This window comes from Heteronotia binoei, chromosome 2, assembly GCF_032191835.1.
Source record: "Heteronotia binoei isolate CCM8104 ecotype False Entrance Well chromosome 2, APGP_CSIRO_Hbin_v1, whole genome shotgun sequence".
NCBI classification, from domain to species: domain Eukaryota; kingdom Metazoa; phylum Chordata; class Lepidosauria; order Squamata; family Gekkonidae; genus Heteronotia; species Heteronotia binoei.
Genome location: NC_083224.1, coordinates 146,787,633 through 146,801,721, shown reverse-complemented (window position 1 = coordinate 146,801,721; position 14,089 = coordinate 146,787,633). Strand labels below are relative to the sequence as shown.

Genomic DNA, 14,089 nt, shown 5'->3' with positions numbered 1-14,089 from the left:
GGCAGAAATAGATAGGCTGCCTTTCCTCATTCCTATCTCTACCTCTTCAGCCTTTGTATGGCTGTTACTTTATAGATTCTGTTACAGTTGCCCAGTATTATAAGGATGAAGATAGTAAAGCCAAAGAGCTTGATATACAAAGATTAAAATAGGAAGGAATAAAAGACAATATTATGAATATCCTGATTTTAGGTCATTCACTTCACTGTGAGTTCAGACTCAACTTCAGGATACCTGATTTGTGCAGACTTAAATGCTTCTAAATATGCTGATACATTTTGGTATTAGCCAGGTTGCCCTGCGTCTGTGGGATTACAGGGTAGTAGTAAAAGTGAGACCATCTAACATATTTTCAAGTTTGAAGTGAACTGCGTTAGATGGAAATTTGCTCAAATGCTTTGGTCTCTAGGAAGACTTTGTCTTCCCTTCCTTTTAAAAAAAATGCTAGTATCAGAATGTAATTAAAATATTAAATCACATATGGAATTATTACTAGAGTTTGCTGAAATTATTCCAGAATAACTAGTATATTTCAATTTTTTTCATATCTGCATCGCTGAACAGTTATCTCTTAGATTCTGCTATTGCACAAATGTCTTTGGCCTTGGTTAGCTGAACTTTAAATGTGCTCAAATTGTACCTACTTTCACTTCACTTAATAAAACTTGCCTGAAACATTATAACTCTCTGTGTAAAGAACTGCAATCTAAAGAGAAAGGAAAAGAAAGGAAAAGTTGAATTTGGAATGCTGTCTTCCTCAATCCATCAGACCTTCAGTATATTCCCTGTGCTGATGAAATGCTTGGCTCTAGGTTAAATTGTGCCTTCATCAAAGTCTGAAAGATATATATGTGAAGCATTGTATAAATATGGAAAGTAGGTAGAATTTGGGCATAATTTTCCACTCTTGATTTTGTCATTTTGTTTTCCCTTTTTCTCTTACTCCTATCTGAATTTTTCCTTTTTATAGGAAAGTGCTTCCTTGGCAGATAGATTGATACAGGTATACTTCTTTAGTATTTCACCCTAAAACTTCTTTCCTACCCTCAAAACTTTGTTTTTAATGCATGTTCACTACATGCATTTTTAAATGAAATATCCACCCTATCTACTTGAAAAATTATTTAGCAATTGATAGAATAAAATTTAGATCCACACCTGCACGTTACATCTGATGGCACCTGAAATTCCTAGTAATTGGTGAACTCTAATTCTGCATTAACACTAATTCTGTAATCCACTGCAAAATGGTAGGAAACATGTGCATGCACAGTGGAGTAATAAATGCATGAACAGAGTTTTATTGAATGCAAGTACACAATTGACCTTGCCGGGGGCGGGGGGCTACTAAACATTTTAATGCGATGCACTAAAACTTAAATACTGGCTATAATGGTTCAATGCTGATTTGCTGGATTTTAACAATACAGTGAAGTAAATGTATAAAGCTATCAGTCTTTCCTGAATCGGTCCTTCAGTTGCTTTAAAAAGAAAATTATGTCCTAAGGGACAAGTGACAAGGGCCCAAGAGGCTGAGGAAAACTACCTCATAAAACGGGAGCTGGCCACAATCAAACAACAGAGTGATGAGGCCATTACTAAACTGGAGCATGCTGAGAATACCATCAGGGAGCTCCAGCAGCAGCAGCAATGGGTAAGGTACCTGGTAGCACTTCATCTCATCTTTCTCATCATGTTTATTTTTATTGGTCTCGACATGGTCTCTGTGTGGTCCTTTTAAATACATTGCTTTTTGTGTTATTTGCATTCACAAAAATGATCAAACTGAACAAGCCTAGTAGTATTCTTAATCATTAGATAACAATGGACTTGCAGTCTCTTGCTAACTGTATTTTTGTCAAAGTTGGTCCCATTGATACCAATGGGATGTTCCTTCTTGCTTAGGGTCATGTTCAGCAAACTAATATATTCATTTGTTATGGAGTCATATTTCTCTGTTTCCTCTTTTCTCCACTTCCTGTAGACTAGCCAATGTAATGTAGTGGCTGGAATGTCAGATTAGGGTGGGAGAGCCTTAGGCTAGTTGCCAGTGTTGTGAGAATGCAGTGGGGAAGGGAGAGCCATGTCTACAATCCTGAGCTCCTTGAATGAAGAGCAGGATGAAAATTAAGAAGGTATACTTGAAGTTTGTCAAATTTAAAAAGCAGTTGGGGCATATATGGGTCAAAGTAGCATTAGCCATCCATTATTTCTGTTTTCCATGGTTAATCTTATTTGTTAGATTTGTATCCAGTAGCATCTTACAGATCAACAAGATTATTGCAGTCTGAGCTTTAGAGAGTAAAGGTTCCCTTCATAAGATACCTTGACTCTCAAAAGCTCATGCCCTGGAAATCTTGTTGGTCTCCAAGGTGCTACCAGACTCAAATCTAGCTGTTCTTCTGCTGACCACCTTGGATACCCTTTGAAACAGTCTTATTTGTGGTACCGATGACATGTATTGATTCAGGACATTTCTCTTCTGGCTTCCTATGTTAACTTGTCCCACACATGTTACAGGCATAGGAAAGAGTGCGAAAATGTGTCCCCAGAGTGTCTGGAGCAGCTGTGCATAGCCGTTCCTTTGGAGAAGTACAGGTGCAACACAATTTTGTCCTTTCCTTGAGCCACACCTTTTCCTTCTCCCAGCTGAGCCATGCTCCTCTTCCATAAACTAGTGCCATAGTATCTATTACATAACATTCAGCAGAATATCTTGTACCTCATATCTTACTTTGAAGCTGGCCAAAAGATGGATTGAAAAATGCACAAAATAAGGCCATAATCAGATGGGGAAAAATTATCTACAGACTTCATGGAATTCCCAGGGGAAAGCAACTAATTTGATATTAAAATAGGAAGAGTTAAATGGGCAAAATAAATCAAAATTAAACTTAGATTAAACATAAAATCAAGCATATGGTAGTAATTCCTTTAGACCCCAGCAGGGAGCAGCCAACTGCCTGAATAAACCAGAAGAACATCAATCAAGAAAGCTTCTTTGATCCGCCAAGCCCCTGACCCCTTGTGGCCATAGTCTCAGTGTTTCAGGGTAATAAACAAGGGTCTTAAAACAATTCCTGGACAATTCCCAGGAAGGGCAGTTTGCCCATCTCCTGGCCTACTATCAGCAGATCTGTGTCACCTGTTTTGGCTACACTTATATTTATTCAGGTGCCCTTTCTCCTGTAAGTTAAAGCAGTAAACAAGTGCACCTTTAAGACTGCAAGCTTACATTCTGAATAAAACTCAGTTGGTCTTAAAGGTGCCCTTGTCTACTGCTTTGTTCTGTTGCTTCAGAACAACACGGCTGCCCACTGGGGTCCTGTAGGTTAGTTACGCATTCCAATTGCAGCCTGGGTCTTGAACTTACTAGTGTCCTAGATCCAAAGATGCATGCATCAGAACACAATGCAGTTTTGTAATGGGCAAGTAGGTTCTAAAGTTTTGGTCCAATACCATTGCAGCTCCTGATACTGCAACATATTGGGTAAATAGTAGATTACCTCTGGCACTCGAGTAAATTCAAGTGCATAAGAGAAGCATCACTAGTTCTCCATTTTTGTTGTTGGCTCTGCCCCAGAACCTTCTTCCAGCAGCAAGAAAGTGCTAGAACCTCCTGGATGTCAACACAAATGGAATATGATTTTCCTCTGTTTGCATCTGGTTTGCTTAGGACCAGCCAAGTGGAAGGACACAGTTTGAACTAAAAGTAACTTTACTTATTTAGCTTACAGTAATATAATGTGAGAATTGAACCAAGTGAAAGGTTTTCACAGAATTGCCATGCATAAATTGTTGATATATTGTTGCCATTCAACAGTTCAGTCTCACTTTCTTATGCTGTTTTGCTCCTCCTGTGAACCCTATTGATTTTTTTAAAGTCAAAGCTATAACATAGGGGGGGGGGGGATGAGATTATGCAATGCTATGTTACAGGATCTCAGCCCAACATTTTGAAGATGGAAACCTTCAAAATGTTGGGCTGAGATCCTGTAACATAGCATTGCATAATCTCATCCCACCCTCCCTATGCTATAGCTTTGACTTTAAAAAAAATCAATAGGGTTCAGAGGAGGAGCAAAACGACCTCACAAACATCCAGGCAGCCATCACCACCAAGAGAAGAGTCAGTGTCTGCAGTGAGCCTGCAAGTAAGGGAAAGAGATGTATGCAAAGGAAGCAGACAGGAGGCAAACAACCACATGGATGAGGCCATGGGAGGGCAAATAATGTGAATGAAAGAGGATGCAAGCATGTTAGGGTGAAGAAGCAACAATTATGAAAGGGGCTCACTGCTTGTGCAATTTTAATGATAGTGCTCATTGTAGGTTATTAAGAGTGACAGAAGTTGCCTGATATAAAGAAGCTTTTTACATTTGTGACTTTCTTTCAGATAAAGAATTGTTTCAAAATTGCAAGGCACCACCTAGTGGAAATATCAGTAATTCTAGCTTTAAATAAAAGCAAAAAACCCCCTGAGGCTGCAATCCTAAACATACCTAGTAGGGAATAAATCCTCCTGATTTCAAGATAATGCAAGATGACATAGTGAAATGCTTTAAACACTGAATACTACCTCTTGTTATTATTAAATATCCTGTAATTTTACTCTAATTCTTGTAATACTTGGTTGATATGTGTATAATTATTAGTACTTGGGTAAAACTGAATCTGTTTGCCTTCACCGTATCTAGTCAGTCACTTAAACAATTATGATTTATTTCTGGTTTTTTGGTATTACCTGCTGTTTTCTGTGCAGACTGCTGGGAAGGAGTGACAGACTAGTAAAATCCCTTTCTATCAAGTTTGTACCTTCTTTAATTTTGTGTGAGGGAAGATATTAATATTTTAAAATAATGCTATTTTGTGGCACAAATGGTGTTACTAAAAATGTAAAGTTGTTGGCTCCCATTTAAATATAAATTTAACTGACTTATTTATTTAGAATATTTCTATGCTGTATTTTCATATGGTTTAAAATTAAAAACTACGGTATTAAAAATGAACTGTTAGACATAAGGAACATAAAAAGCTGTCCATAAAAACAAGCATTGCATTAAAATGGATAAGATGATGATGATATTGGATTTATATCCCGTCCTCCACTCCGAAGAGTCTCAGAGCGGCTCACAATCTGCTTTACCTTCCTCCCCCACAACAGACACCCTGTGAGGTGGGTGGGGCTGGAGAGGGTTCTCACAGTAGCTGCCCTTTCAAGGACAACCTCTAAAATAAGCAGTCAAGATCTTTCAGCACAGAGGTGATACAAATCCTGTAATCAACCCCCGATTGTAGCCTGGCCACTGTATTTTGGACCAGTTGAAGTTTCTGAACCATTTTCAAAGGCAGGCCAACACAGCACATTGCAGTAATCTATCTTGGATGTGATCAACGCATGGATCACTGGCCAGATCACCCTTTTAGAGGAATAGCCAGAGCTGATAAACAGCACTATGTGCCATGGAGATGTAGAGCCCCTCTGCCCCTAGTTCCGCTCTAGCACACCTCCAAGCTCCCTGTGAGTCCAGTCTTGGGAACTTGCTAACAGGGCCCTTTAGAGTTTATCCCAAAGAGGGAGGCAGAACTCTGCTACCTTCCCCCACATAAGCTGCCACCAGACTGGGTATTCTAAGTTCCAGGGCTCAGTCCACCCTGCTTCCTCTAGAAGGGTCAATAATTAGGCTTCCCAACCCTCCCGCCCTGGCGGGGGACCCCAGGATTTCCACCCTCTTCCCCCGCTCCCAAAAAAACGGAAGCGGGGGGAAGGGGGGGAAACGGCGGCGGGGAGCATGGCGAGCCGCCCGATCCTGGGCGCCGCTGCCGCCCCCTCCCTGCCCACCGCAGCTGCTCCTCCAAGATGGGCCCAGGCTGGGCCCATCTCGGAGGAGCAGCCACGGCGAGCAGAGAAGAGGCGGCAGTGGCGCGGCAGCCTCGCCCGCTCTGCCTCTGGGGTTGGGAAGCCTAGGATGAATTTGCACCTTCTTGGCCCAAGTTCAACTTTCTGTCTGTTATGGCACATTACAATAGTATTGCACTCATTCAGTTCAAAATCCCACAAAGATGCTCAGTTCTCCTCATCCTTCTGGCATTCATGCAAAGAACTGTTTTGTGAAATCAGAAATACATGGATGTTTCTCTTTCCTAACAATTGGTCACTCCTGATTAAACTTTGATTCAGCATTCAGTTTCCAATCTTAAAATGAATTGTCTCCTCTTTTAAACAAAAAATTGGACCCAATTTTCTGCTGCCCTCAGGTCTCTTGATGGTAATTAATTTATTTATGTATCAATTAAATTGGCCCTCTAGATGAAAAAAAATCCTTTGGTTTATTTATGACACAAGTCAAAACGTCCCTCTAGGTTTCTAGTTACACTCTTTTGATTAATTTATTCCATTCCTATGTGAATAAGCTCACTATTTTGGGGATATTATGTGTATATATCAAAATATTGCTTTAAATATAGTCATACTGCATTTCAAAAATGCTTTTTCCTCCACGTACTACAAGTGCAAAATACAGTGTGCATTGCTTTTGGAAAATGCAATATGCCACTGCCATATGTATGAAATCCGAAGATGATAAAAGTTCTAAAAAAGGGAATGCTTTTTAAAAATACAAGATCAATGTTTAACCTTATCTGACTGTATTTCACTAGTCAATTGACCAAACCTTTTTTTTTTTTACTGGCTTAAGGAAGTCTTATCAATAACAGTGAATCAGTGAAATATCTTTGGATCTGATAAAGAAGAAGAGGCAGCAGCTGCGGGGCGGCTCGCCACGCTCCCCGGCGCCGTTTTCCCCCTCCCCCCTTGCTCCACCCCAGTGTCTCCTAGCTCCACTCCCAAAGTCTCCTGGCTCCACCCCCAAAGTCCCCAGATATTTCTGGGGTTGGACTTGGCAACCCTATCAATAATGCCTAAATTAACAGGGAGATACTTGATATATTCACACACTCCCTTAGGAGCACACTTCTTGGTAAGGCCGAAAGGCAACCGGTCCCTACTGCAAGCCCATCAAAACAAACACCAGAACAAAAGTTCAAACAAGATTTATTCTGGGTGCACGAGCATTTCACAACACATAGTGTAAGGAAAATAAAAAAAACTTTTATAGCTAGCTAAATTACCTTGGTAACAAGCCAGTTGTAGACAGTTAAAAATCCAGAGCTTCACACAGTAACTCCTCCTCTGGGGACTGTCTGCCGGAGTCTTCCAGGATTCCAAAACATTCACTTCCAGAACAATACAGCCGTACCAACCTTTTGCCAAAGCAAGCAAGCTAGTAAGCAATCAGGCAAGCCCCACAAGGAAGACAGATCTCCTTTAATCATCCCAGAGAAACACTAATTACCGGCCAAGGTCTAATGTTGTTCAGCTGGCTGTTATCACCCCTTGTTTGTAAACAGAAGCTTCTGCAGGGACCTAGGCAGACAAACTCAAAACATAAGCCCTGGCACTACGGGAGGAGACCTGAGCCTCCAACTGTAGGCCAGGATCCAGTAGCAACCCCAAGCTATAAACCTGCTCCTTCAGAGAGAGTGCAGCCTCCTCCAAGACAGGCTGGATCTGCAGTCCCAGAGCAGCTGCTCCATTGACCAACAGCACCTTAGTCTAGTATGGATTGAACTTCAGTTCATTGACCCTCATCCATCCCATTACCTTCTCTAGACACCTGTTCAGGAGTTCCAACTCATGTCTTTATACAGATGGTGAAATTTGATTTGCATTATATTAGCACTGAACACTCTGAGATATTTTCACAGATGAATGCTGGCAAACAAATGTGCTTGATCTTTATTGGGTTTCTTGGGGAGAGATGGTGGCTCAGTGGTAGATTATCTGCTTGGTAAGCAGAAGTTCCCAGGTTCAGTCCCTGGCATCTCCAACTAAAAAGGGTCCAGGAAAATAGACATGAAAAACCTCAGAGACCCTGGAGAGCTGCTGCCAGTCTGAGTAGACAATACTGACTTTGATGGACCCAGGGTCTGATTCAGTATAAGGCAGCTTCATATGATGGGGGTGAATAATGAGTAGTATTAAATGTGGATAATATGGATTACTTCGCGGTGCCTTCGAGGTTGCTAGGTATGCCAAGGATTGGAACTGATTAAGGTAGTTGTGATGAACTGCACTTTTTAAGAAACTTAGGAGTCTTATCAATAACTTAAGGACTGTGAAGAATTAATTCTTCACAAAGCCAGAGAGCTTTGAGTGACAGTTTGCTCTAACCAATCTAATTGGTTGGCATCAGCTGAGCAGAGAAAATCTTGGGAGAACTGGATGCTGATGAAAGTCAAAGTCAGATTTCTGCCTTAACTGTGAAAACAGTATGCTGAGATCATCTACAAATAACCTTGTCAGAAAAAACGTTTAGTGTTGATATAGTCAGATTTCAGTCTTGACTGAACACAGTCTGAATTCAGCAGTAGCTAAGGGTGTTTGAACACAGACAGAGTACTGGGTGTAATTTTGCAAGGAAGGTAGGTAGTAGAGAAGGGTCCCATTCAGTCTAAAGGAAGGGGGGTAGATCTTTTAGAAAGAGAAGATTCCCTTCCCAGTCAAACAGAGTGAGTTATCTGTGAAGAGTAAAGAGATCCCTGATCTGGTGTGATTCAGAACTGTCTGTTGAGACCTTAAAAGTCTGTCAAAAATTCAAGAAGAGTACTAGTGTTCCAAAGAGAAGGGATTTGGGTACTGGGAAGAGGGTACCAGCCTTCTGGGTGCAAAAAGAGTCAGCGATTATACAATTAAAGTGAATTAGAGTGTTTGGGGAAACACTGGAACAAAACCCTCTCAATATAAAGATCTAAGTAACTGTGAATGAATGAGGAACCTCTCATTTGCCTGATATATAAGATCAAAAGTCTGTGCTAGTAATAGTTTTACCTCAGTATTTTCAACCTCTGCTCTCACCTGACCTTTCCCTTTGATGTTATATAAAACCTTTTGTTATTTTTGAATTGGATTTAAGTTAAAGGGTGAACCTATCACTTTCCTTTTAAGTTCTTGGGTTGAGCAAATAGCCAAAATATACTTTACTCACAGTGTGGGTTTCTTCAGGGGAGAAATAAACATGTTACCAGGCCTGCTCAGTCCGTGAAGGTACAAAGAGAAATGAAAGGAAAATCTTGCATCTGAGGGAAGGAAGTGGAAGGGTCTGCCGTAGTAGTGTATCTTCAAAAGCTGTTAGACATTGTAATCAGTAAAGTCAAATGTATGGGTTTCACTTTAGTTCTAGTTGAAGTTTTTGTTCATTTATCACAGAGGTGGCCAAAATTCTGAATATTTACAGTTATCTTGGATTCTGTAGCTATAGTGACTGGAGTTTTTACAAATATTCTTAGGAAGCCTAATATTGTGTTAATTTTTTTTTTTGGGGGGGGGGGAGATTATTTTATTGTACACTGTGTAAAGTAGGTTTGAGTTTAACTGACGTCTTCTGTGTTAGTACCTTGCATTAGTTGGATTCATTTGGAAGCACAGTGGAAGTGGGTGATTTTAGGATTGTAGCCTAAGTAAGCTAGGCTATCGTGATATTGCATCTGTCCTCATATATAGCAATCTATAATGCCAAGACTAATTTTAAAAATATTTCACTTTTGAAAGAGGAATAAAAATATGTATTTAGATTTATCCCTGTGTTTAAAAATGCCAGAGATCACTTGCAGATTTCATAAATGCTAAAATCTAGTAAGATGCATGAAATCATTACTTTTCATGTTTACATTTCAAGTTTAGGTATCAGCAAAGATGTAAAATTGCAGTCTAATAAAATAGTTTAAGAGCATAATTTTAAAAAGTCTGATTCTGAGACTAGGCGTTCCTTCATATAATCTGTTCTCAGGCAGTTTAAAGATCTAAAGGTAAGAACAGAATTTGAAGTGAACCTGGAAACAGACTGGTAGTCTGTCATGAGGGACACGAGGAATAACTTTTTTTTAGCAACAGTGTAAAATATGACCAATGTTTTGTAATGGAAAAAATTCTATTAAAAAGTTAGTCTCTGGAGAGATTCCTATTTTGTATGAATAGTTAGTTGCATTTTTAAAGATGCTCTTCAGTTGCTACAAAGACACATAATCTGAGAGTACTGTGTTTGGATATCCTGTTGCCCTACTCCAGAAAATAGTGAATAGTATTTAGGTTTGTGAAAACAATAGCATTTGAGTATTCATAATATATTATCACTGCCTAGATGTATGACAAGGTATAACTTGAAATGAACTACAGTGGTATATGAGATGCCAGTCAGTGCTTGCAGCTGTTCCCATATGTGTACAACCTTGCGTTATTTGGCAGTACCTGTTAAATTGTGTACAGGCAATGTTTTTAGGAAGGAGGCATAACTCTGAACCTAATGATATTCCACACATCTTCACCCTGTACCTCTCCAGTAATGTTTGATGAAAGAATGAGTTCACCAGTTGATAATCACTAGCAATGGATGGGGAAACGTTGTCAAACTGAAACCTTTTGTGCATTTCTGGATATTAGTGAGACCAAGGGAAGATGCATGGTGGCGATTAGCCACTCTTCCTCTGAATTTCACTAATAATAACAATATAAGAAATACATATTCATCTGTAACTGTGAAAACATCTTCCTTGCCATGAGTACTCTTTTATACTCTGGTGGTTTTGCAAAGAGGGTAGGTCTAGGTGCCAAATAAAGATGCCTTGGCAGCACGTCTGGCCTTTCATTAGTCACCGCAGCAGACTGGCTGACTCAAATTATCTATACTTGGGTGAAAAAAACACAATGACTTAACAGCTAGCTGGAGAAGTAAATATATTTAAGTCTTAAAATAATGTCTGTCCTATAATCAAGATTGAATACAGATTGTCAACTGGGAAAAAACTTCAGTGGTGCCACAAACAGCTGAAAAATTCTGATTAACAGTGGCTGAAATGAGATTTAGGCAAACAAAGAATACTACTTACAGAATTAACTAGGATGTATTGAACATGAGGTTTGGAATATTATGAAAAATCACTATAGGTTTGAATTCTTCCAGTTCAATTCTGGTTGATCGTATCTGACTGCCTGCTTCTTAGTGGTGTCCAAAGTCCTACATTTGCATGCAGTGGTACTGTAAGTCTGAGTGGAGATTTGTTAGTAGGGTTACACAGAAAGCTGTAGTTCTCTAAATGTCACATCTAATGTGTGGTTTTTTAAAAAGACTTGTCCCGTCTTATGTGAGCATGTAGGGCACTAAATAGATGTGTTACCGCTTGAACTTCACTTACGTTATTCTAATATTGAATTTCCTCACTTTATAGCATAAATGCAGTTCCCGCTATAGTGAAGACTTTGTGCTGCGGTTGGAAAAAGAGTTGGTGCAAGCAAGACTGAGTGAAGCTGAATCCCATTGTGCCTTGAAGGAAATGCAAGATAAGGTTCTTGAGATGGAAAAGGCAGGTCAAACCAGGATGTTTTGTAGCATGAAGCAGAGTATTTCTGTAATCAGTCTGATGAGTCCTTGAGATATGCCATTACTTCCTAAAAAATTCCTTTGAAGAGCAGTTCTCCATTTTGCTTTGCAAACTGCTCTAGAAATTTCCTTGTCTTCCAGAAGCAATTTGCCAAAATAAGGTGTTGGGAATTCCCATAGATGTATCCAGAATTTGTTGTATGATTCTCTGGATTGTTTCCCTTGAATCCTATGGATCAGCTAATGCTTAACAATTTTTTGTCTTTTAAAGATTTTATCATTTTAATTTTTGTCTTCATTAAACATATAAACAAAATCTAATGTAAAGTATAATAACTGATAACAGGATAAATAATAAAATGTGTTCTACATTATCTCCTGTCATCTGTTTGTATTCTGCAGATTTAATCCATTTTTCAGTGTTCTCTGACACACACACAAATTAAAAAAGAATTAAAATCCTGCAACCTGGGAATACCTCATGCAAAAATATAACATCACTAACATTTGTCATCTAACACTTTGCTATGTTTTAATGCAATTCTGGAAGCTAATGAAAAGTGGCCAGTTTCTAACAGTAACCCGCCAGTTTAGGCTTTTAATTTGTGTATCTTTTTAAAAAATAAGTTGACCTATTTATTACTGTAATTTGTGACATCCTTCTCTACTCATCCAGGATGATGGTCACTTTTTTTCTTTTAAAGTGTCTTCCTTGCTGCAATATAGCACTACATTTCAAAAAGAACAAACATACACAATGGAGAAGTTGCATATTTTCACTACTTTTTTCATACTATCCATTAACCTTCCAGCACTGCTGTTATCATTAAATAATGCCATCAGATATGCAAAGCTTGCTTTTTTATATACTTCCAGCAATGCCCTGAGGCATGTCCAGATACCCTTTGCAGGAATATAATTATATTAGGGTATATCTTTTTTAAAAATTCTGTACTATTGTCGTGTTCTTGACTGTTGTGTCATTGGGACTGTCTGTAAGTACTGATGCGTTCTCATGAACCAGTTCAGTTCAGTTTTATTACTGTCAGCAACCAGATCCAGCTGACAAGAATATTATCCATGGACCTATTTTGTATAGTATATGTAGTCAAGAACACAACATTTAGCATGAAAGATTGTGTGATCTCTGACATCTTCCTTGATTTGTAGAGAGCAAAAACTATAACGGGAAACTATTGCAGTACTCTGACACTTGGGGACAGAAGCCCTGTCCTGTCTTTTTTTCTACGCTTCTCCCCCTTCTTCCAAGCTTCTAATTCTGTATCTGATATGCTTGCAATCCTTAACTAAAGGAATATCTTGTATCTGATGATCACAACCCTTTTACATCTGCCATTGTATAAGGCGAACAAGTATATGAAGACAATGTAGGCTTGCAGAGAGGATAATAAATGTCCACTCTGCAGGATACAGATCAACAGTGGGCCTGCAAATTATTGATGGGGTGCTCTTTACCTGCTTTTGACAAATCCCAGTTAGTAGCTGTCATAATGCAGTACCACATGTCCAAAAATAATATCCCTCATCCGATTTTGCAAGTTGGAGAGGCAGATTAAGGCCAGTTCCATGTTTTTATTTATGGAACATTGTTTCCAGCAGATCCTTAATAGATCATTGATCAGTACCCTTCTTGTTAACATGTAATACTTAACAGGAAGTATTTGCAAACTGAGATGTCTTCTGGGGAGCTTTTAAAATGTGTATTGTCAGAGAATAAAAATGGAGCCTGAAAATAGGATAACATAAAAGTATTTGTATGCCCAGTCTTTTATTACATACATATTACTTCATAAATACTATGTCAAAGTACCAAAAATGCACAGAAAAATATGGTATGGAAATGATAAAAATGTATTTTACCTATGTTCAAGAGCATGCCTTGTATATAAAATTAACACGCAATGGGAGAGTAATCAGTTATCCCTTTTTAAAAATAGGAGTTTATTCATGCCTGTGCATATGCACACATGACACGTGCGATAGTGACTTCTGGTGTGTACCTGACTTCCAAGCAGTGTTGGTACCCAAAAGCAGGTGTCTTGTAAAAAGCCTTGCTGAATTTAAATAAATTAAAGGGAGCTTCAGTCTGGTCATACACTTCTACCTTTTATTTGAGTTTCTAGAGTTAATGTATTAAATATATAGAAATATTCATAAGCAGATTGCTCATTATCCCCTCTATTTTAACTAATACTAGTATTCAGAACTTTATCACAGGAGCTGCATATAAAGACCTAGCTGATACTCAGTCCTTATGACAAATGAGGTTTAATAAACTGTGCCTCTTGAAATATCAGTTGGGACCCCGTTGAGGCAGGTCAGCAGCTGCCTTTACCCAAGCTTAGTGCCGAATGCTGGCCTCATTATAAACTGAAAGGGGCTTATTTTTTTACCATAATTAATACCAGTTCGGAACATGTTTATTCCAGTGTCAATATTTAAATAAAACCTGCTGTCCAGAACAAATATTTCACTATTGGGGGGGAGCGGCGGGGTGTGGATTTGTATTTATGCTTTCTTAGCTTTGGGTTTCTAAAGCCCTTTCAAGCCCATGTTTTCTTTCTTGACTGTCATTAATAGTAATTAGAAATCCAAAAATATCCTGTACTTAAAGACTAGTTTGGGCAACGTGG

The 14,089-nt window shown here is 38.9% G+C and overlaps 1 protein-coding gene across 7 annotated transcripts in view; it reads left to right on the top strand.

Moving 5' to 3' along the window:
- EVI5 (ecotropic viral integration site 5) overlaps window positions 1-14,089 on the top strand; it is a 104,347-nt gene that overhangs the window by 52,555 nt on the left and 37,703 nt on the right. For 4 of the 7 annotated variants that reach the window (XM_060232189.1, XM_060232195.1, XM_060232190.1 and 1 more), the window contains 3 exons: window positions 971-1,003; window positions 1,508-1,654; window positions 11,284-11,418. In XM_060232189.1, the coding sequence (XP_060088172.1) occupies window positions 971-1,003; window positions 1,508-1,654; window positions 11,284-11,418 (315 nt within the window). The remainder of the gene's footprint in view (window positions 1-970; window positions 1,004-1,507; window positions 1,655-11,283; window positions 11,419-14,089) is intronic. The other 3 variants (XM_060232191.1, XM_060232194.1, XM_060232192.1) reach the window with 2 other exon arrangements.